The following is a 22,290-nucleotide window of genomic DNA, read 5'->3' as shown; positions in this document are numbered from 1 at the left end:
CAAATGTGCAAATACAATAAAGCCCAGAATAAACAAGGACTGTGTCCTATTGAACTGAAGCCAATCTCTGAAAAATTACATGAAAGTATTTTTTCTAATAACTTCCTTCCACCAAATTTCACTCTTTTCTTCTTATACAAAGAAACATTCCTGGGAGTTCTCATTTAACTCAAGAATATTTCAACATATTAAAGCTAATATTCATTTTTCTTAAGAAGTAGTAAGTAGGTCAAATTGTTTGATAATGGAAGAAAACTTTATCCAAAAGGACTGGTTATGAGCTAACAATGTGTTTCTTTATATTTTGCACTAGACTTAATTATCAGCAACTTGTTATAGCCAACTGTCTCTTCCCTTCCCCCTTATAAGAGTCTCTAAAATGCCAAGCCCACTTCCCTTGCATATTGGTGAACTGTATTGTCCTAGTCAAGGAGAAGAATTGATTTCTGATTATTCTTTGATGCCCCATGAGCCCTTTCTATTAGCTGTAAACACTTACAAACCTGACTTTTATTTTGTCCTTCATCACATCAGTCTGCCATAATGGGACATCTGTAAATGAAGCACGTTGCATTTTACCAGACGCTCTTCCACCTTAGTGCATAAAGGAGTGATGCTTTCAAGATGTCTTGCTATAATAAAACTTGTTTTAAAAAAATACTGCCATTTTGTTGGGGATAATGATAAAGTCTCTTAAAAGTAGCAAACTACACTTAAGTTTTCAAATCTACTCTGACTTAACACGTTGTTTTTCCCATAGTTACTAAACCATTACTCAGAGCATATTGATATAGGTTGGCTTCAGAATTGGCCAAGAAAGTTCATGTTGGCCTTTGCCTATAAGAAAGACCAATAAAAAAGAAAATATGTGAAGCAACACTACAAAATAAACATTGGGATAATTGGAATGTTTGGGCAACTGCCATTTTGAGAGGTCACTGGTATCTTCGAATACACAAAAACTCATCAAAGAGTCAAGTTATTTCAGCCTTTTACATACGGGGACAGTTTAACTTGGATTTATTTTAGTGATAAATGGGACCTGTCATCTCTAATACTTGTTGACAAAAACCTAATTCAATCAGAAAGCTAAGAATTTTTTCCCAAATGTTCTTTAATCTTTTATAAAGCATATTTGCCTCTTGAGAGAAAACTTTGAGAGGTTGTAGAATTCTTTTGCCCTTGGGTGGAGAAAAAATGGTGAATATAAGAGAAAATGAAAGAACAACATATGAGAAAATAATATTTGTGGAAGGCCATCTAAGAAGTAACCTCCAGGTATTTCTCTTGTGTGTGCCCGTCACACTCACTGCATGTCCTCTTGCCTGGACAACCTCATTGCTGTCATCCACTGTGGAAAATGGGCCCTCCATTTTTCTTTTTTTTTTTTTTTTTTATAAATTTTATTGTTATATTCCCCATACAATTGCAGCCCCCCCATTCTGACCCCAATCCCTCCTCTCCCGCCCCCGCCCCCCTAAAAGTGTCTCTGGTTCATAGTTTTTTGTTGATTTTGATTTTCACTTTCTTATAGTTATTCATTTTCCTGGTCCCTTATTTAAGTTTTCTAGATTCCTGCTATGAGTGAGACCATCCGGTATTTTTCTTTTTCTTTTTGGCTTATTTCGCTGAGCATGATCCCTTCCAGCGCCATCCATGTTGCTGCAAATTGCATGTGTTTATCTTTTTTGAATGCTGAGTAATATTCCATGGTATATATGTACCACATCTTCTTGATCCAGTCATCTATTTTTGGGCATTTGGGTTGTTTCCAGAGCTTAGCTATTGTAAACAGTGCTGCTATAAACATAGGGGTACAGGTGTTCTTTGGAGTTGATGTTTCTGTGTCCTTTGGGTAAATACCTAGGAGTGGAATTGCTGGATCATATGGAAGCTCTATGTTTAGTAGGTCCAGAAATCTCCACACAGCTCTCCACAGTGGTTGGACCAGTTTGCACTCCCACCAACAGTGCAGAAGAGTTCCTTTTTCTCCACACCCTCGCCAGCATTTGTTGTTGCTAGTTTTTTTAATATGTGCCATTCTCACTGGTGTAAGATGGTATCTCATGGTAGTTTTGATTTGCATTTCCCTGATGGCAAGTGATGTTGAACATTTTTCATATGCCTGTTGGCCATTTGCATTTCCTCTTCAGAGAAGTTTCTTTTTAGCTCTTCTGCCCATTTTTTGACTGGATTATTTTCTTTGTTGTTGCTGAGTCTCATCAGCTCTTTGCAGATTTTTGTGATCAGTCCTTTATCATTAGTGTTGGGTGCAAAAATGTTCTCCCAGTTGGTGGGGTTTCTCTTTGTTTTTGTTATTGTCTCTTTTGCTGTGCAGAAGCTCTTTAATTTGATGTAGTCCCAGCTGTTTATCTTTGCCTTCACTATCACTGCTTTGGGTGATGTGTCTGTAAAGATGTCTTTGATGTGCAGATCACGTAGTGTTTCACCTATATTTCCTTCTATATATTTTATGGTTTCAGGTCTTATGTCTAGTTCTTTAATCCATTTTGAGTTGATTTTTGTGTATGGTGTGAGGTAGTGGTCAAGCTTCATTCTTTTGCATGTAGCGACCCAGTTTTCCCAGCACCATTTATTGAACAAACTTTCTTTGCTCCAATGCATAGTCTTTGCTCCTTTGTCAAAGATTAGTTGACCATAAATCTGTGGATTTATTTCTGGATTTTCTATTCGATTCCATTGGTCTGTATGTCTGTTCTTGTTCCAATACCATGCAGTTTTGATGATTATGGCTTTGTAGTATAGTTTGAAGTCTGGGAGTGTAATGCCTCCATTCCCTTCTTTTTTTTTCAGGAGAGCTTTGGCTATTCGGGGTTTTTTGTGATTCCATATGAATTTCATCAATAATTGTTCTATTTCTTTGAAGAATGACATTGAAATTTTGATTGGAATAGCATTGAATCTGTATATTGCTTTTGGTAGGATGGCCATTTTAATAATGTTTATTCTTCCAATCCACGAGCAGGGGATGTCTCTCCATTTCTTTGTGTCTTCTTCTATTTCTTTTAACAGTGTTTTATAGTTTTCTTTGTATAGGTCCTTTATTTCTTTTGTTAGATTTATTCCCAAATATTTGATTTTTTTTGTTTCAATAACAAAAGGGATGGTTTTTTTGATTTCTTCTTCTTCAGATTTATTGTTTGTGTATAGGAAGGCTACTGACTTTTGCATGTTGATTTTGTATCCTGCCACTTTACTGAACTGATTGATGAGTTGAATTAGCTTTTCTGTGGAGTTTTTGGGGTTCTCTATGTATAATATCATATCGTCTGCAAATAGTGATAGTTTGACTTCTTCTTTTCCTATTTGGATTCCTTGGATGTCTTTCTCTTGTCTTATTGCCCTGGCTAGGACTTCCAGTATTATATTGAAAAGCAGTGGTGAGAGTGGACATCCTTGTCTTGTTCCAGATCTTAATGGAATTGCTTTCAGCTTTTCACCATTGAGAATGATGCTGGCTGTTGGCTTGTCATAGATGGCCTTTATGATGTTGAGGTATGTTCCTTGTATCCCAAGAATTTCAAGGGATTTTATCATGAATGGGTGTTGCACTTTGTCGAAAGCTTTCTCAGCATCTATTGATATTATCATATGGTTTTTATATTTCTTTTTGTTGATGTGTTGGATAACGTTGATTGATTTTCGGATGTTAAACCATCCTTGTGCCCCTGGAATGAATCCTACTTGGTCATGGTGAATTATCTTATGGATACATTGTTGGATTCTGATGGCTAAAATTTTATTGAGGATTTTTGCATCAGTGTTCATTAGGGAGATTGGCCTGTAGTTTTCCTTTTTAGTGTTGTCCTTGTTCGGTTTTGGTATTAGTGTAATGTTGGCTTCATAGAACGTGTTTGGTATTGTCCCTTCCTTCTCAATTTTTTGGAAGAGTTTGTGAAGGATAGGCACTAATTCGTCTCTGAATGTTTGGTAGAATTCATTTGTAAATCCATCAGGTCCTGGGCTTTTGTTTTTGGGGAGGTTTTTGATTACCATTTCAATTTCGCTAATTGTAATTGGTCTGTTTAGGTGTTCTATTTCTTCTTTATCTAGCTTTGGGTGATTGTAGAGTTGTAGGAATTTGTCCATCTCCTCTAGATTATTAAACTTATTTCCATATAACTGTTCATAGTAGTTACTGATTATTCTTTTGATTTCTGCTGTGTCCGTTGTGATTTCTCCTCTTTCATTGATGATCCTGTTTATTTGTGCTTTCTCCCTTTTTTCCTTTGTGAGCCTGGCTAGGGTTTGTCTATTTTATTGATTTTTCAAAGAACCAGCTCTTGGTTTCATTGATCTTTTGGATTGTTTTTTAGTTTCAATTTCATTTATTTCTGCTTTGGTTTTTTTATTCTTTTCTTCTACTGGTTTTGGGTTTTTTTGTTGTTCTTTTTCTAGATCTTTGAGCTTCGAGATTAGGTTGTTTCTTTGAGTTCTTTCTTGTTTCTTGATGTGAGCTTCTATTGCTATATATTTTCCTCTTATTACTGCTTTTGCTGCATCCCATACATTTAGGATATTGGTGTCCTCCTTGTCGTTCAATTCAAAAAATTTTTAATTTCTTCTTTGATCTCCTCATTAGTCCAGTGGTCTTCCAGTAGTGTGGTTTTTAATCTCCATGAGGTAGGAAATTTCCTTGCCTTCTTTTTATGGTTTAGTTCTAGTTTGATGCCTTCATGGTCAGAAAAGATGGTTGGTATTATTTCAATCTTGGTGTATCTGTTGATGTTTGTCTTGTGCCCCAGTATGTGATCGATCCTGGAGAATGATCCGTGTGCGCTTGAGAAAAATGTGTACTCCGTTTTTTTTGGGTTTAGTGTTCTATAGATGTCTGTTAAGCCCAATTGCTCTAGGTCCTTATTTAGAGCTTTGGTTTCTTTACTTATTTTTTGTCTTGTTGATCTATCCATTGTTGATAGTGGTGTGTTGAAGTCTCCCACTACGTATGTGTTTTCTCTGATGTCTGTTTTCAGAGAAGACAACAGTTGTCTGATATATTTTGGTGCTCCTTCGTTTGGTGAGTATATGTTAATGAGTGTTATTTCTTCTTGAAGTATTGTCCCCTTGATCATAATGTAGTGACCATTGGGGTCTCTTTTTATCTTTTTGAGTTTGAAATCTGTTTTATCTGATATAAGTATAGCTGTTCCTGCTTTCTTTTTTGGCCCATTTGCTTGTAGGATTGTTTTCCATCCTTTGAATTTGAGCCTATTTTTATCTTTTGTAGCTAAATGTGTTTCCTGGAGACAGCAAAAGGTTGGGTTTTGTTTCTTAATCCAGGCTGCAACTCTGTGTCTTTTTATTGAAGAGTTTAGTCCATTTACATTTAGAGTTAATATTGATATGTTAACATCTGTATTTGCCATTGTGTTTGTCTTTCCTTTGATTTTATTTATTTATTCTTTTAATAACTTTTTTTTTTTTTGGCCTTCTTTCATTGTTATTCGTCCCTCTGAGGTTCTGGCTTTAGGACTCCTTGTAGTATTTTTTGGAGTGGGGGTTTAGTTGCAATGAAATTCCGGAGTTTCTGTTTGTCTGGGAAGGTCCATATTCTTTCTTCAAAGAGGAAGGAGAGCTTTGCGGGATAGAGTATTCTTGGTTGGCATCTGTTTTCTTGGAGTCTGTTGACTATGTCCCTCCACTCTCTCCTTGCCCGTAGTGTTTCTTCAGAGAAGTCTGATGTCAGCCTGATTGGCTTTCCTTTGAATGTTATCTGTTTCTTCCCTCTTGCCAGCTTCATTATTTTTTCCTTGTCCTGGATTCTTGGGAGCTTTACTATTATGTGTCTTGCTGTATTTTTTCTTTCGTCGTGGAAGTTTGGTGTTCTTCTTGCTTCTTGTATATCAATTTTCAGCTCCTTCTTCACATTTGGGAAGTTCTCTTCAATTATCTCTTTGAATATTTTCTCTGTTCCTACTTCTCTCTCCTCTCCTTCTGGTATTCTATATAACTCTTATATTTCCTTTCCTCATGGAGTCAGATAGTTCCCGAAGTCTTTCTTCATTCTTTTTCCTTCGTACTTCTCTTTCCTTTTCTGTTTTGGTTCTTTTTATTTCTGTGTCTTCAAGAGCACTTATTCGTTCTTCCATTTCATCAATTCTGCTTTCATTGCTTTTCCAGAATTCTTTAGTTCTTCCACTAATTCTTTGATCTCCTGCATTTCTTTTACTTCCCTCTTTAGGGACTCAATTTCATTCTTCTGATCGTTGATTATTTTTCCCTTATCATTGTTTTCCTTTATGACTTCTGTCAGTTTTTTAATCACGGCAATTTTAAATTCTCTTTCTGGAAGGCTCAGAAGTTCTTCCAAGTTACTGTCGTTGCCATCTGGGGGCTGGTTTTCTTTTTGTGGTGTGCTTTTTCTCTGGAGAGTTGCTAGGTTGCGTGTGGTTCTTCTCCTCCCTACTGTCTGTTTTCTAATTTGCCGTATGCGTTGGGACACTGTGTTGTTGGGACTGGCCGGCATCTTGGGTGGGCTTCTCTTCTCCCCTCTGGTTCCTCCTGGAGTCATCTGTCAGTTTCAAGCAGTCTTTATTGGAGAAAGGTCCCTGTCCTAAAATGTCGATGTGGGGACACACTCCCCTGTGCGCCTGGTCTGCCCCGGCGGTGGGTTCCTGCTCCCCCTCTGGGCTTGGACTGCAGGCCAGAGGGGGTCTGGCGTGGGCGAACTTCCCCCGCTCACCTCTGGCTCCTGAGGAAGCCTTCTGCAGGTAGTCTTTACTGAAGAAATGTCCCTGTTCTAAAATGGTGATGTGGGACACACTCCCTGCGCGTCCGGTGTCAGGCACACTCTTCTGCGTGCCTGGTCTGCCCTGGCTGTGGGTGCTCGCTCTCCCTGTGGGCTCAGACTACTTGTTCGGAAGGGGCCGGGTGTGGGCTAACTCCCCAGCTGGCCACTAGTTCCTTCAGGAGCCTGTGCTGTCTACAAGTCGCTAGGTGGCGCCAAAGATCTCTCCTAGAGCCCTTGGGGAGCTGATTTTCCAGGCCGTGGGACAGGAAGCAAAGCAGGGATGGTAGGGTACACCTCAACGGCTTTGGGGTGCTGTGTCTGCCTTGTGCCCCACTGTTGTGGGGAACCCACGCCCCTAATTTCGTGCCCCGGGTCTCAGTTCCAAAGCCCTCAGGTCCAGGACGCGGGCTGTAGCCCAGTTCAGTGGCGCGGGAATGGCGCCTTTTGCACAGCTCCCGTGCCCGGGTGCCTGGTTCCTGCTCACTCAGGGAGGGACCTTCACCTCAGTGAGGACCTCCGCGCCTCCCCGCAAGCCTAGGTCGTCTCCCAAGCCTAGGTCGCAGGCGCGGGGACCTGGGCAGCCGCGATTCCGGTCTGCACTTGCTTTTCAAGCTCCCCGAGCGCGCCGCGTTTCCGCGCCAGCTTACCGGCAGCCCGGGCTGTGTGCGCGTCTCCCGGGGTCTTTGTTCTTCTCTAATGGCGCCAGGAGCCGTTCGCTCACCGCCGCGGCGGATCCTGCAGGGTTCGCCTCAGCTCCCGTTCACGGGGTGTGGTGGCTGCAATAGTTCCTTTCCACGCACAGTCCCGCTTGCTGCGTCGTTTGTTCTTGTTGGCCGTTTTGGTTTGTTGTTTCCTCCTCTCTGCCGGTGGGAGAGTGCCGCCTCTGTGGGCGGGGGAGGGGAGCAGGGTTCTGCGCTTCCCTCCCTTCTGGTCCTCTTTTATGGCAACTTTCTTCTTCGGGCAGTTTGCTGGCGTCACCCGTTTATCTTCCGTGTCCCAGTTCTCACTGGGACCTGCCGCTTTTCCTCCCTATTCACTTTTTTTAATGGGAGATCTTACTCGCAGCGTCTCCTCGCCGCCATGTTGCTCCCGAGTACCTCTCCATTTTTCTTTAATCACATGTTCATTTACATTTTCTTTTCTCTGATTCATTTGGGTGTGTCTCTTCAGCTTCCTTACATTTATGTGGTATCTGAAAGAGTGGCTTGAGTCATCCCAGCAAACATTTGTACTAACTCAACAAACATTAACCGCCTCATCTCAAAATATCTACATTTGACCGCCACTTCCTTCCTCTGATTTTCTACTGTCTCCTTTCCTCTGTGCTTTCTGGGAAATGACTGCATGATTTTAGTACATCTAGTTTATAGGAAACAATTAAAACCACCATTTCTTTTCAGCATAATAATTTTCAGGCTGATGTGTAATATTATTTACAAACACTAGTATTTGTGGTATTGTACTTGCTATGATTGTCATATATCTTTACTTTCCAAGAGCCCCATTTATCAGTTCAACAAATATTTGAGTTCTTAATGTATGCTGAGCACTGTTTCATATATGGGGAATGTAGCAATGAACAAAACGGGGAAAAATTCTGTAAGCTCCTTGGAACTTACATTCCAGTGGAGTGAGACAGGCAATAACCATACAAATAAACAAAATCTACTATATGTCAAGGTTTCCAATGGTTTTATTCAGCCAACTTTGCTAATTAGAAGCATAGGGTTGCTGAAATAAATCGGGCACTTGAGATACAATAGTATCACCCAAAGCATGAATATAATCCTTCAAGCCACCACTGCTCACTGTCATCTAAAATCCTGTTGCTAGGACACTGCAAAGCTTAGAACAAGTGAGAATATTTTACAAGCTGGGGGCATTTTGGGTAGAAAGATGTTCTGATGTTGGTGGATCTAAATTCAATTCTGAAACAGGAGGAGGGATAGAGATTAACAAAGAGAAAGAAATATATCTGTACTTTTGTAGTCACTGAAAGCTTAATAATCTAATGGCAGAAAGAGAAAATATGCAAATAATTACATTGCAAAAGGTTGGCATTTTTTTCCTAACATATGAGAATCTATTGTCTTCTTTTTATAGTGTTGTATGAATTGTTTATAGACCTTAGACCTTAGCCCCTTGTCAGATGCATGATGTGCAAATATTCCCTTCCATCGCATAGGTTGCCTTTTCACTTTAATGGCAGTTTCTTTGTGCAGAAACCTTTCAGTTTGAAGTAATTCGATTTGTTTATTTTTGCTTTTGTATTCTTTGATGTTTGAATTGAGTCCCCAAAGATATTATCTTGTTATTTTAAACCCAATATCTTGTTATTTTACCTTTCTTCTATGTGTTTTATGGTTTCAGATCTTTCATTCAAATTTTGATCCATTCTGAGTTAATTTTTGTATATGGTGTGTGTAAGTCCTATTCTAAATGAGTATCAATATTTTCTGGTAAAATCTAATCTGATCTATTTCTTAATTTCTTCAACAACCAGGTAACCAATCTTTCACCCAAAAAACACAACTTATGTTCTGAGACTATAACTTCAGTTTTACAGGGTAGCGTGAGAAGTGTTATTCCTTTTTTTATCCTCTAATGCTTCTCTAAATCGAAATGAGAACTCTCCGTTTGATTTGGGAAATTGAATGCCAGTTGGGGAATTCAAAAAGTGTTGACTTCAAGCCTGAGTTCCTCTGCATAGTCTCAAGTTCTTTCCCTTGACCCTGAGGCAGGCATCTCAATGAGAAAACACAGGGAAATGATGAATCCAGGGTAACCTAAGACCATCTTGCCTTAACATTGTCCCAGAAATTCTGCACAATTGGGTTCATGAATAACAGGGACTTTTTTTAAAGATTTATTTATTTATTTTATACAAGCACTGATACATCAGAACCATGGGAGGGTGAGAGAATTCACCAGAGCCAGAATGGGGAACAGAACAGACAGACTGACATAGTACACTGCTGAGGGTAACAGCGGGTGAGGCAGGAGAGGTCTGCGCGCCATGTGGGACCCTTGCCGGCAGCCGGTGATCGAACCAGTGCTGCAGAGGCTGCGGGCAGCTTCCCAGCCCAGTGCTCAACCACTGCGCCACCGGGCAGACCCAACAGGGACATTTTTTTTTAATATTTTATTTTATATAATACTTACATCGTTTTTCATCTTTGTACAATGTATGCATTTTCATTTTGGTTATATTCTCTATACAGTTGCACCCCCTGCCATTATTTTGACTCTAGTTCTTCCTCTCCCCGCCCCTCCCCAATCCCCCCCCCCATAGTGTGTCTCTGGTTTATAGTTGCTTCTTGATTTTGATTATTACTTTGCATTGATTAGTCTTTTTCCTAGTCTCTTATTTAGGTTTTCTAAATTCCTGCTACTATTGAGACCATCTGGTATTTTTATTTTTCTTTCTGACTTATTTTGCTGAGCATGACCCCTTCTAGCTCTATTCATGTTGCTGCAAACTGCATGTGTTTATCTTTTTGATTGCTGAGTAATATTCCATGGTGTATATGTACCACATCTTCTTGATCCAGTCATCTATTTTGGGGCATTTGGGTTGTTTCCAAAGCTTAGCTATTGTAAATAGTGCTGCTATAAACATAGGCGTGCAGGTGCCCTTTGGAATTAATGTTTCTGTGTCATTTGGGTAAATACCTAGGAGTGGAAATGCTGGATCATATGGAAGCTCTATGTTTAGTAGGTCAAGAAATCTCCAAACAGCTCTCCATAGTGGTTGGACCAGTTTACACTCCCACCAACAGTGCAGAAGAGTTCCTTTTTCTCCACACCCTCGCCAACATTTGTTGTTGCTAGATTTTTTAATATGTGCCATTCTCACTGGTGTAAGATGGTATCTCATGGTAGTTTTGATTTGCATTTCCCTGATTACAAGTGATGTTGAGCATTTTTTCAGATGCCTGTTGGCCATTTGCATTTCCTCTTCAGAGAAGTTTCTTTTTAGCTCTTCTGCCCATTTTTTGACTGGATTATTTTCTTTGTTTTTGTTGAGTCTCATCAGCTCTTTCTATTTTTGCGATCAGTCCTTTATCATTAGTGTTGTGTGCAAAAATGTTCTCCCAGTCAGTGGGGTTTCTCTTTGTTTTTGTTATTGTCTCTTTTGCTGTGCAGAAGCTCTTTAATTTGATGTAATCCCAGCTGTTTATCTTTGCCTTCAATATCACTGCTTTGGGTGATATGTCTATAAAGATGTCTTTGATGTGCATGTACACTACACTACATGTAGTGTTTCACCTATATTTCCTTCTATGTATTTTATGGTTTCAGGTCTTATGTCTAGTACTTTAATCCATTTTGAGTTGGTTTTTGTGCATGGTGTGAGGTAGTAGTCAAGCTTCATTCTTTTGCATGTAGTGACCCAGTTTTCCCAGCACCATTCATTGAACAAACTTTCTTTGCTCCAATGCATAGTCTTTGCTCCTTTGTCTAAGATAGTTGACCATAAATCTCTGGGTTTATTTCTGGATTTTCTATTCCATTCCATTGGTCTGTGTGTCTGTTCTTGTACTTGTTCTTGTTCTAATACCATGCAGTTTTGATGATTATGTCTTTGTAGTAAAGTTTGAAGTCTGGGAGTGTGATGCCTCTATTCCCTTCTCTTTTTTTAGGAAAGCTTTGGAATTTGGGGTTTTTGTTAATTCCATATGAATTTCATCAATAATTGTTCTATTTCTTTGAAGAATGTCATTGAAATTTTTATTGGAATAGCATTGAATCTCAACAGGGACATTTTGACAGACTCACATTTGGAGGCATGAGCTCAGAATACATGTCCAAATGTGATTTGGACGTCAATGTCCAAGTATGGTTTTTGCTGCTATAGGCAGAAGTAAACCATAGTATGTAAGAAATAAATTTAGATATGTGTGATGGCATTACTCATTTATTTTGATATTGGAATTGCCCATCAGGAGGAAACTTAATTGTTTCTCATGTATGAAGCTAGATACCAAGTTGAAAGTATGTTCATTGGCTTGACCTGATGAGAACTGGAATAGTAGGTGTACTATAATATGTACACAATTCTCGCATCACTGAACCACAGATGTCACGGACCTCAGCAGCCATTGTTAAATTTAATAACAGAGAGTAGTAAGGAAGCATTCAAAGACTTTCAAAATTTCTTGAATATTTAAATAAATGAATATTTCATACTATGCAATCACAGGATTAGCCTCTCTCTACCCTGGTCTTAGTAGCTTATCATAGCTTGTCTTGTCATTTTCTAAATTCAAAATTTTTATATTGTGTTCAAAATATATGTTTTATATTTACACAGAAGGAAAGTCATGATTCTCATAATAATTACATATTGGTATGAAACTGGCTATACATCGCAGTTATGTGGCCAACAGAATCTCAGTAGTTAACATCAGTCAAGTCTCCATACATTTCAGTCTAAGTAGAAGTTAGCCACTCTTTGGACAGTTGCTTAGTGGAGATAGGGTTAACATTTGTTCTTGCTTAAATTAGGATCAGATAAAAGATCAGAGTCCTCCAAAGCAGGAGACAATAGTTTAAAATCCTCACTGAGGTCCTCCCTAGTCACCTAATCTCAGTGCTCTCACCCTGCAGCCTGAGTTTGATCCCCTGGCCAGGGAGCTGACCCACATGGTACAGCAGACCGCTCCTGTCTCACCTGCTGCTCCCCTCAGCAGTGGATTTCAGTGGATCCGCCTGGTTTGCTCCCCACTCTGTCTCTGGGGAATCCTGTCCCCTGTACACACACCTCTGGCCTACACCCCAGTTCTTCTAAGTAAAAATTTAAAATATATAAATTAAAAAAAATAAAATCCTTACTGAGCAGGTGATGACTGCCGTGAGTGATTCTCAGAACATAGAGGGAAAAATGACTTCAGTTCTGTAAAAAAGCAGAAAACACCATCTCTGTTCACAATAAAAGACAGTATGGCCTCACGGCAAGTATGGAGTTCTTTGGGCTGGACTCTGCCATGTGGCAGCATGTCATTTTCTAATGACTTAACCTCTTTGAAGCAAATTTTCTCATCTGGCAATAACAGCATGATTTCAGGGTGATTTCATAGGTAAGTGCAAATGAAAATAAGTCACCTAGGATTATGCTGGAACTCTGCAAGTGCTTAATAATTTATCACCCAAATATCCATGGATTTTTTGGTTTTAGTTACTCACACTGCCCACTTACCAGCTCCTCCCTGCATAATAGTGTCTTCATCACCACAGTTAAAGTGTCCCACAGTTATTTCTAAATGTCACCCCAATGTGACCCAAACTGCACAAAAAGCAATTTGTTCCTGTTCTTTCGTCTCCTCACAAGGCCACCTCACATGCCTCGCTGAGAGAGTCACCCCTCCTTGCAGCCCTGCTCCCGCTGCCCTCTGAGAGAGCTCTGCTCTGACCAGAGCCCCAGCCAGTGCCCTCAGAAGCCCAGTGCTGTGTATAAAGGAGAAGAAGCCTTTTCCTTCTCACCTGAACCTCAAAACAGCCTTCCTAGTGATGCTCAGAAGAACAGACTTACCAGCTTCCTCTGCTTCACTCTCAGGGTAAACCTGACCTTGGAATTATGCTGGGAAGTCAACCATGCTTATTGGCCATTTCCTTGTGTCCCCTCTCTCTCCAGTAATGTGCTAATTGCTGTACATGCACTATCTCATCCTCACAGGAAGTCGGTGAGGTAGATATATTTAACCCAAGTTTATAGAGGAAGAGACTGGAGCCTAGAGAGATTCAGAAAACCATCCTCCTGCCTTTTTCTAACTCTCCTTTAGATAAATACCTGGGTGATCATCAGTGCCAGATACCCATTTGTCACTAAAATGAGCCCCAAACATGCTGCAAATGGTAGCAATTATTATTATTACTATTTCACACTAGGTGAAATAAAGCCAGATTTCTTTTTTTTAGGATTAATTTTTATTTATGTATGCATACAAGAAACTGGGATGTAGGCCAGAGGTGTGGGGCATGAGAGGATTCACCAGAGACAGAGTGGGGAACAGAACATGCAGATTGACTGAAATACACTGCTGAGGGGAGCACTGGGTGAGACAGGAGAGGTCTGCTGCGCCATGTGGGTCAGCTACCTGGCCGGGCATTGAACTCAGGCCATGGTGAGACTTAACCCCTAGGCCACCAGAGAGGCCCAAGTAAGACCAGAATTTACACTGATTCAGTGATGAGTAGGGAGAACTAGGCAGAATAGGAATGGAAGTACAACTATATCAATAGATTTTGGAAACTATGACTGTGAAATAATGTATAATGAAACCATAGGCTGCTTGATGGACATAAGAGTTTAGTCCCTAGGGTATATGGTCATAAAACATAATTGGACTTTGAATAACAGCTCAAAACATTTCTACTATTAAGCAGTAATTTTATATCCATTTATTTTCCAACGTTCAGTTGGAAATATTCCAGTTCAGAGTCTCTGGTGACCAGAACTTATCCCAGCATCTCAGTCTCCAAACAGGAGTCAGGTCCAGACAAGATGCCCTTCCCTCTATTCCATTGTTGAGCTGGCTTTCGCTTATCTTTGTTTGTGTGTGTGTGTGTGTGTGTGTGTGTGTCTGTGTCTCTCTTTCATACCAACACATACACAAGGATAATTCAGACATGCGGGTGTACCTAATGTGCACATGTTGGGATGAGAGGAAATTGGAGAAAACACACAAAGACAGTGGAAGAACTCTGTGCCAACTCCATGCAAACAATGATCCAGTCTGAAATTGTTCTGTCATTCTCCTGCTCCACCACAGGCTGACTCTGGCTATGGCTCCTCAGAGCCTGGCAATCTCCTTTTTATACATACATCTGGGATCATAGAATGGACCAATCAGGTGCAAGCTATGAGCTGATCAGTGCTAAATGATCCAATCAGCCATAGGATTGAAAAAACAGTCCAATCAGACTTGCAGATGGGGTACCTACAAATACCTGGCCTCAGAAGAAAGAGGAAGGGCCAGCAACTGACCTCAAAAGAAGAAAAGAAGCAGCCAGCAGCTGACCTCTAAGGAAGGAAGAGAAGCCGAAGATCTCTGTCACACACAAGACCTCTGGTCCTGTCTCTCCATCACCTAGAAGGAGCACCAAAGACCACAGACCTAGTGTCTCAAAGAGCTGTTTGTTGTTGGTATTTTCCAACAACTCACAAAGAGCTGTTAACACCTGGTGTCTCCAACACCACCTCTGGGGGACCAGTAGTGACCATCACTACTGGCCAGTGCTGTCCAACTCTGTTGACAGGTGATTGGCATTCTTCTTGGACATCTGGTGGATCTGGGATGAGACAGTGACCACTTGTGGCTACAGTAAGCTCTTTGTTTCTGCTGTTTGTAAAATAAACCCCATGGTGGTTTTTCCTGGAACCTGGGGCATCTTGCAATTGTTCAAGTAGATGAGAACCACAGACCTGTCCTCTTTTTTTTTTTAAAGATTTATTTTATTTATGTAAGAGCTGGCGTACAGGCCAGATATATGGGCAGTTTAGAGGATTCACCAGAGACAGAGTGGGGATCAGAACAGGTAGACTGGTGAAACACACTGCTGAGGGGAGCAGCAGGTGAGACAGGAGAGGTCTGCCTCACCATGTGGGATTCTCGCTGGCTGGCCAGGATCGAACCCATGCTGCAGAGGCTGCAAACAGCCTCACAGTGTGGCACTCAACCACCTGTGCCACCACAGACCTGCCCTCTTATTGGGCACTGTTCTTGACATATTTTATAGGTATTGCATTGCTATATCCCTACAGCTATAGTTTAAGCCATAGCCTTTGGCCTTTTTGGCTTTGGGGACTTTTGACTGCTCTCTAGAACCTGGGCTGGCATTCCAGCCATGCTCCCTACTGGTTGATGTTTAAATTATAAAAATAATGTGCAGGGGGTGAATCTAGCAGTATTTATGTATCCTTTCTTTTTAATAATCTCTTTTACTTCTCTCAAACTTTCCCCCAAACTCCCTGCCCTAATCCTTTCTTTAAAAAAAAAAAGAGCAGGGTAAGGGGAAATTGCAAACAAAGGCCATCTTTCAGATAAAGAGCAATACTTTCTCCTCTTTTCTTCTCCATTTCCTTAATTCATCTTTCTGTCTCCAACTGCTGGTGGGAAATAATTGAGAAACTATTTTTTAGTGAAGGAAATATTAGTCACAGTCTATAAGAAATCTCTAAGATTCCTTTTAAACTGAAACCAATCATACCTAGTAGAAAACTTTATTTTCACGGACTGAAAAGCTAAATAAGTACAGACATAATTACGTAAGTACGTACATAATTACATACATAATTATGTACATAAGTACGTACATAATTACATAAGTACGTGCATAATTACTAGCAAGAAGTAGTCTCCTCCTTAAACCATTTAATAAAAAAGAAGAACTCTATTGATAATGTCTTATGCTGTTTATCTAGAACAAGTGAAAGATACTCTGGTTATCAGTCTCTCTATTTGTGACACATAATTTTTCATAGGTGGTATCAGTTATATTTCAGCAAAAGACCAAATTCAATTTCAGTTATCTTTTAAGAGTCTCCCAAGTAACACTGAAAGAACAAGATTTATTGGTGAAAAAAATGGGGCAAATGTACTTTAATAAAATACAATAACTCGCACATACAATACATTAATTCACAACTTACTTTCTACTAATATTGTAGAGCAAAATATCCCAGATATGCTCAGTTCAAATGCTCTGGATTTCCTAAAAATGCCTATCAATTTGCAGCTGTCTGAAAAACAAGGAAAGATGAGGCCAAAAAAGATATTTTCCTACACACCAATAGAAAGAAATGATGTGTCCCTTTGCTTTTCTTTTTGTTTATTTATTTATCATTAGAAGTTTAAAGCAACCCATAGATCAAACTATTAGTAGACATTGGAATCTTCCCTGGTTACCACTTTCCTTTCCTCTGAGTTCTGTTATCCTTTAACCAGAATTCTCAGCAATGAGAGGCATGGAATGGAAACAGAAGTTCTTAAAATGCTAAGTCCTCTGTCATTAGCACACTTGTATTAGCTTACACAGAGAAAAGCCTTGGAGAATTTTAACATTTTATTATTGAGAAAAATGCATTGAAAAAAATTTTTTTTCATAGAACTGGAGTATAGGCCAGAAGTATGGGAATGGTGGGGGTGAGAGTATTCCCCAGAGACAGAGTGGGGAGCAGAATAGGTGGATCTACTGAAATCCTTTGCTAAGGGGAGCAAAGGGCAAGAAGACAGGAGAGGTTTGCTGTGTCATGTAGGTCTGCTTTCTGGCTAGGGATCAAACTCAGGCCTTAGTGGTGACAGCACTGAGACTCAACCCCTAGGCCAGCAGGGAGGCCCCTAGATTGAAATCTTTAATTGTTCATACTTTTTCATATTTAAATTCTTTTGAAAATATCAACTAAATATAGGACTCATAATTTGGTGATTATTTTGTTATTAAAAGTAAAAATATGCGCATCAATACCTATGACTTCACCTCAATACCTATCTAGTCATGATTGCTGTATTCGTTCTTCACACGCTTGTTACAAAGTTTCATTTGGTGCCTCTACCCAAAAACTAAGAACAAATGAGACCCTGAAAAAATCCATTTACATCAGTTTCCCTTCCTTATGAGAGCAAGGGTCTCCCCACCTGATTTACCTTGACAACAAAGAAATGACTGATGACAACTGGGAGTTAATTCACCATTTAAGAGTCAGGTAGCATACCAGGCCTTCCATTGCTTAGTCCAAATTGATACAATTGCAAGAAAGTGCAACAAGAGTCTTTGATATTTTTACTTTCCATGTAGTGATGAGCAGAGATGATTCATACAAGTCCCTCAATAGGGACTGGGTACGTCAATCAGATCTTCTTTGTCTACTTGTACAAGACATGCTATTATAGGGCTCATGTTTTTCAAAAGTAGTAAAACAACATATGAAATGACCTCATACTTTTAAAATATGGATCACCTCCTTCCTGTAAAAAATGAAGAACAGTTCTTCAACATGAAAGTGATCAACCTGTGCAGACGCAAATCAGTTCTGTTTTGGTGTCTTATTGCCACCTTTAAGAGAAAATCTGAGGATGTAAGTTGTGCCTTTTGAATGCATACCACTACCTAGCATACATACAATAACCATCACCCGATGAAACAGATACCTCCAGCAGCTGGCTGCATTTAAATGATTTGGAAATAAGTGCTTATGAAAATTCCATTTTTCTTGTTTTGCTGTTAAGGAATGAAACAAATAACAAATAAGCCTTTCTGTTGATGTTCTCCGACAGGACTGGGAATTCCCACATTTCATGGGGGATGTCGATGTTAATCTCCCCGGGCTCCACACTCCACACATGCAGTTCAAGATCCCTTTCTTAAAGAAAATCTTCAAAGAAGAATATCGTATTCACATAACAGGTATGTTCTGTCTCTGACCACATCTTGCCTGTTAGTTAATGTTGAGTGCTATAAAAAAGTGAATAGGAATGTTAGCAGTGTGCATCAACAGAAGTTTAGTCTTCACTCACTTAGCAGAGCAAGGTGGTTCCACATCATGGGGCAGAGGGGGTGGGGGGGGCGGCTCCAGGCCATCTGAAACTTAGACAACAGGTGGTTTTAACAATTCAACATCAAGCTCCAGCAGGCAGATAGGAAGAAAAAGAATGGGGAAAATGATTAAAAGTGTTTACAATAATTACAAACGCAGCCACCTCGATCATGTTCCGTCCACTCACATTCCATTGCTGATAGTCTGGTAGCACCCCCTTAAAGTCCAGTGCCCACTGGGCAGGCACTGCTGGTGCCAGGCCTAACATTCTCATCCAGAATTTCTGAGGATGAGGACACATCATTGGAATGGTTACTTAGCTCTCGTCTCTCCACCATTCTCCCCACACCAGTCCATCTTAGTTTTGTTCGTAGGGTCAATTTCTCTTACAACAAGCAGATCGGCATAGTCTTTCAGCATTAATCTTCTTTGTGCTATTGTTCTTCATTTACTGTTCAGATAAAAACAATGGCATCTTGGGCCTCCCTGATGTGTTAGGGGTTGAGTCTCAGCACTGTCACCGCTATGACCTGAGTTCGATCCCTGGCCAGGGAGCTGCTGCCCACATGACTGAGCAGACCTCTCCTGTCTCACCCGCTGCTCCCCTCAGCAGTGGATTTCAGTCAGTCTGCCTTTTCTGTTCCCCACTCTGTCTCTGGTGAATCCTCCCACTCCCTGCACCTCTGGCCTACACCCCAATTCTTTTATGCAAAAATAAAATAAAAACAGTGGTATTTAGAACTCAAGTCAGATCAAGTACCTTTAGGTGTTCAAGCCACTTTCCATTTGATTAGAACCTACTTCTGTGCCAGAATTCACATCTGCCTCAAGTCATTCACTTGCAGATGCCCAGATGATTTCATGTTCAGGTATGTCCTGCTTTTGAAACAGCTCCAGTACAATTTATTATAATACTCGTTCAGGAAATCTCAGTCACTCTCATCTGCAAAAGGCTTCCTAGACTTAGATTTCATAGCTTTCTTTCTTTATAACAAGATACAGACAGCTGAATGATCACAAATAAAAGAAAGCATTAGTACCCAAGCTGTTCAAATGCCGCCAGCAATGTGTGTGTGTTTTAAGGACAATGGTCGAGGAGCCCACACCTGCTATAATAAAAATGCTGAAGAAATCTGTGCTTACACTACCGTCTGTGCTGAGGGAATAAAAATAACCTGAACACAGAAAACGTGAACATCTGAGTCCTGTTAAAACCTTTGCTTCCCAACTCGCCGGCTGTTTTTTGCTGTGAGCATGAGGCGACCTTCCTAAATTGGAGAATGAGCTCATGAATAGGGAAGATGCAGCAAATTTCTTTCCTATTCAAAATGAATGAGGCCCATCTATTAAATTCACAGGGTAAATCAATCAATTTGAGTTCAGGTCACATAGTATGTTTCTGAGTCCCCACTTAATCTGCATCACGCTACCCTCCCGGACTTCTAAAACAGCGATCACACACACACGCGCGCGCGTCATCAGATCCCTTAGGGTGGGCTTTTGCCTGGACCATCTGTTCTTGCTATCAGCTCTTGGCCCAGGCCATCACAGCAGTTATACTGTCTTGAACTGACTATCAGAATCCCTGTCAAAAATAAATTGCTTGAGTGCAAGGCATCCACTTAAAAAAAATAAACATTAAAAAATAAATAAATGATTTGGAGAACCCAGTGTTTTCAAAAAAATGAAGCTATTAAAATTTTTAATTTGGGGCTATTTTTCATGGTGTTGCCATATAGGCTGTCATTTACAGGCGGGTTGGCTCAGGTTTTGTAATGCACAAAGCTTACACAGTTTGGAAAGCCTATTTAAAAATATCAGTACGAGATTACAATGAAGAATTATCTTCGGTGCCTTGGAAAGAGAGTGCATAAAGGATTCTCTTAGCCTTTGGTGTCCTAATTTTGAGATGAAGCTTCCAGTCTTACCCAAAATGCTTGTTCCACCAACAAGCAATATTATTTTCTAAAGCCTTTACAGCAGGAAGACTAGCTAAACTTTCTAATAGAGGTTGGATATTAATAGAGTTTGCCGGAAAGTAGATCTATAATGTAAATGAGACTGTGTTTCCCAAAGGATGCTGGTTACAGCATCATTCAGAGAACTTCACAGGCATACAGATTGCTCGGGCCCATTCCTAATGGCACCAACCCAGTAGGTCTGGGCAAAGGCCAGGGATGGGGCTTTTGAAGTAGGCTTTGATTGGGAGCTTGGACCAGCCCAACAGGCTTTTGAGGATTGGAGAGTTTAGATTCAAAATAAATAGGGCTGTGCCTCCCTGGTGGCCTAGGGATTAAGTCTCAGCACTATCACCTCTGCAGCCTGAGTTCAATACCCAGCCAGGGAGCTGACCCACATATGGCACAGCAGACCTCTCCTGTCTCGCCCCCTCCTCCCCTCAGCAGTGGATTTCAGTAGATCCACCTGTTCTGCTCCCTATTCTGTCTCTGGTGAGTCCTCTCACCCCCACACCTCTGGCCTACATCCCACTTCTTGTACACAAAAATAAAAAAATAAGGTGCATATGGGTTTTGGGGATATAGGATTCCACCATAGAAATTTCAATCTAATCTAAGGCAAGATGTTTATGTGCCTCTCCAGATCATGCTAAGAATTTCTAGAAAAAGGGCAACAGGTTTGGATGCTGAAGAAAGTCAGAACTTTTTCCTCTCCTGTTTTTGTTCTTTTACTCTCTTTACTTTGTTAATTGTCTAAAACTTTGGTGAGTCTGCCCTGGAGTAGCATTTGTAAAAGGTCCTTTGAGCTGACTTTCTACCGTAACTGATTCTGGGAAAACCTAGATAAAGCTACCAAAACAAGCTGCCACGTGTTGTACCATAATATGAACAATAGTTAGTAACCCACAAATTTCCAAGGGTGAGGTAAATGCTTAGTTGATGAGATCCTCCAAGTTCTGCTGCTTTTTGCCATGAGACTTCAGTGTGTTCCTTGATAAACAAATATAGCATCACTGCTGGGGTTATTAAAGCATGAAATCCTCCATGGCCATCAGTCGATCAGTGTTTGGTGTAGGCCAGCACCATCTGGAAGGCTTGTTCAAAAGATCTGTCAGTGATACACACAGAGTCAGACACGCAAGGTATGAAAGGGAGACTGGAAATTTCCCTTCTCAAAAGTGTAGCTGAAATGACTGCAAACTGCTTTAAAAGCTGGACAAGGGCCAAGGGGTCAAACAGGATCAAGGCTCCACCCTGGCCTCAGCTACCATTTCTCTGATCTGGATACATTCAGTGTGACTGCTGAGGCAAAGAGATATAACAACTCAGTACTTAGGCTCCAGTTCCACTACTGTCTGGTAGCATAGCCTTTGGCAAGCTCCTTCCCCTCTTAGAGACTCAGTTTTCGTATCTGTTAAATGGGTATAGTAGCAGTACTTACCCCAAGTTTACTGTGAGAATTTAATTGTGCAAGGAACCTTCTTGGTGGCCTAGGGGTTAAGTCTCAGCACTATCACTGCTGTATCCTGAATTCTATCTCCGGCCAGGGAGCTGACCCACAAGGGCACAACAGATCTCTTCTGTCTCACTGCTGCACCCCTTAGCAGTGGATTTCTGTGGATCTACCTGTTCTGCTCCCCACTTTGTGTCTGAGGAATCCTCTCACCCCCATATCTCTGGCCTGCACCCCAGTTCTCCTACATAAAAATAAATAAAATTAAAAATAAATTAATTCTGCAAGCCGCTTAATACTCTGTTTGCCATAGAGTACATACTCAGTAAATTTTCACTCTTCTTACGGAAGGTTTTTCCTTTCATCCATCCAGAGTTTGTCCTTCTTATTTAATTAAAAAATATCAGGTAGCCTGAGAGGATCCTTATTATTTATTTACTATGCCACATTTTCCACCATTACCTACTGGCCTTGTTCTCAAGAAAGAAAAAGCTAAGAGGGGTGGGGGGACCTGTTTTCCAAATAAATGCCCTGTATGTGCAGACTTCCCTGGCAGTGATGAGTTTCCATTGACACCTTAGAAGCATTTAGC

General features: G+C 40.5%; 1 protein-coding gene across 6 annotated transcripts in view; it reads left to right on the top strand.

Annotated features, from left to right (window-relative positions):
- Positions 1 to 22,290, top strand: part of TMEM117 (transmembrane protein 117) — a 460,174-nt gene that overhangs the window by 425,668 nt on the left and 12,216 nt on the right. For all 6 annotated transcript variants that reach the window (XM_054696285.1, XM_054696284.1, XM_054696283.1 and 3 more), the window contains one exon: positions 18,028 to 18,157. In XM_054696285.1, the coding sequence (XP_054552260.1) occupies positions 18,028 to 18,157 (130 nt within the window). The remainder of the gene's footprint in view (positions 1 to 18,027; positions 18,158 to 22,290) is intronic.

This window comes from Talpa occidentalis, unplaced genomic scaffold, assembly GCF_014898055.3.
Source record: "Talpa occidentalis isolate TD23 unplaced genomic scaffold, MPIMG_talOcc4v2.1 talOcc4.16, whole genome shotgun sequence".
NCBI classification, from domain to species: domain Eukaryota; kingdom Metazoa; phylum Chordata; class Mammalia; order Eulipotyphla; family Talpidae; genus Talpa; species Talpa occidentalis.
This window is presented reverse-complemented; position numbering and strand designations above follow the sequence as displayed.